The 1513-nt window shown below is 61.4% G+C and overlaps 1 protein-coding gene across 4 annotated transcripts in view; it reads left to right on the forward strand.

The window, feature by feature from the left end:
• Positions 1-626: 626 nt before the first annotated feature.
• SLC25A45 (solute carrier family 25 member 45) overlaps positions 627-1513 on the forward strand; it is a 7574-nt gene continuing 6687 nt past the window's right edge. For 2 of the 4 annotated variants that reach the window (XM_025046368.1, XM_025046369.1), the window contains exon 1: positions 627-882. In XM_025046368.1, coding sequence (XP_024902136.1) covers positions 699-882 — 184 coding nt within the window. In that variant the 5' untranslated portion in view covers positions 627-698. The other 2 variants (XM_006911322.3, XM_015588627.2) reach the window with 1 other exon arrangement.

Here is a 1513-nt window from a genome sequence, read left to right on the forward strand (position 1 = left end):
CAAGGCAGGTGAGGCAGATGGCAGCAGTCAATGAGACGATCAGGGTGGGCTCACCGTATGGTCCAAGCTAGAGGAGGACGGAACAGCCAGGGCGAAGGCCTGGAGGCAGGAGCCCGTCTGAAGAAGAGAAGAGGCCAGGGCAGCTGGAGCAGAGCGAGCGAGGGGGCGGTCAGAGGAGTATGGGGCACCGCGAGGCTCCTAGAGCCTGGGAAGGGCTGTGGTTTGGGCTCTGAGCAGCACTGGGCCTTTGCAGGGTGTGGAGAAGGGGGACATGGTCTGACAGATGTTAACTGCATCGCTCTGGCTGCTGTGAGAACAGACTGGAAAGGGGCGCGGAGGGAGCCCGGGGCCAGTCAGGGGCAGGCATCCAAGTGGCAGTGATGGTGGCCTCGGGCCAGGGAGGGAGCAGTGGAGGAAGCGAGGGGTTTGGATTCGGGATCTGTTTCGAAGGTAACAGTAACGCAATTTCCTCATGGAATTGGGGTGAGGCGCGAGGGAAAGGAAGGGGTCGGACGCCTCTGAGGGTTGGGGCCCGCGTTTGAGGCCTCCACAGATTTTATGGGCAGTGGCTCCTGAGTACTGGGTCTCTTGCCCTGGAAAGAAGAGTCCACTCTTTTCGTCCTCCCTTCACCCCATCCTCCAGGGAGAGGGATGCGGGTCGCTGCTCTGTCAGTGGGATTGTAGCTGTCCAAAGAGAAATGAGCAGGCATAGCCTGGTCACCCCCAAGCAGAGACGTACACTAACCTTCATCGGCTCAAAATCCCCATCTTTCCCCTGGGAAAGAGGCTCCGAGAAGAGGAGGTGGAGGGAGGCTGCGTTTGACTCACACGCGGAGTCGAGTCGTAAACAACCCTGGAGGAGGCGGGTCTTGAAGAAACCCGGTGAGTGGTTCCCGCTGGGTGGTTCCAGGGGTTCCCCAAAGCCAGGGCATCGCGGGCTGGGCCTGCCCCCTGGTGGCCATGCTCCATCTCACCAGCCTCCAGGGGCTGTCCAGGAGGGGTGGGCAGTCTAGTGTGCGGTGCTGTGGGGATGAGGAAAGGGAAATGTGGCTCACTTGGACAGGCCTTGGCCCTGAGAAGGCTCATTGAGCCCATGCTGACTAAGGCAGCCTGGAGGCTCCGGACCAGGGACCTCGGCCTGGCTGCCAGGCCTGGTCACGCTGCAAGGCCATCACTGGTCGTCAACCCTGCCCCATACGATTTCCCACTGCACACTTCCTGCAGTGCACCGGGGCCACCAAGCTGACTCGCTTCCATCTCCTGCGCCCGAGCTCTGGGCACCGGGCCATTGCCCCCTCCACCCAGGTTAAACATTACAGGGAGATTAGCAGTCCAGGGGCGGAGGGAGAGGCTAGAATCACACTTTCACCAACGCCGCCTCCGCCTCCGCTGGAGCCTCTGGCTCCCACCGGCAGAACAATGCCTGTGGAGGAGTTTGTGGCTGGCTGGATCTCGGGTAAGACATTTTTCTCCCTTCGGTCACCTCACCCCCAGTGCTGGGTCACTTCCCGGG

The sequence above is a fragment of the Pteropus alecto genome, unplaced genomic scaffold (genome assembly GCF_000325575.1).
Source record: "Pteropus alecto unplaced genomic scaffold, ASM32557v1 scaffold43, whole genome shotgun sequence".
Taxonomy (NCBI): Eukaryota; Metazoa; Chordata; class Mammalia; order Chiroptera; family Pteropodidae; genus Pteropus; species Pteropus alecto.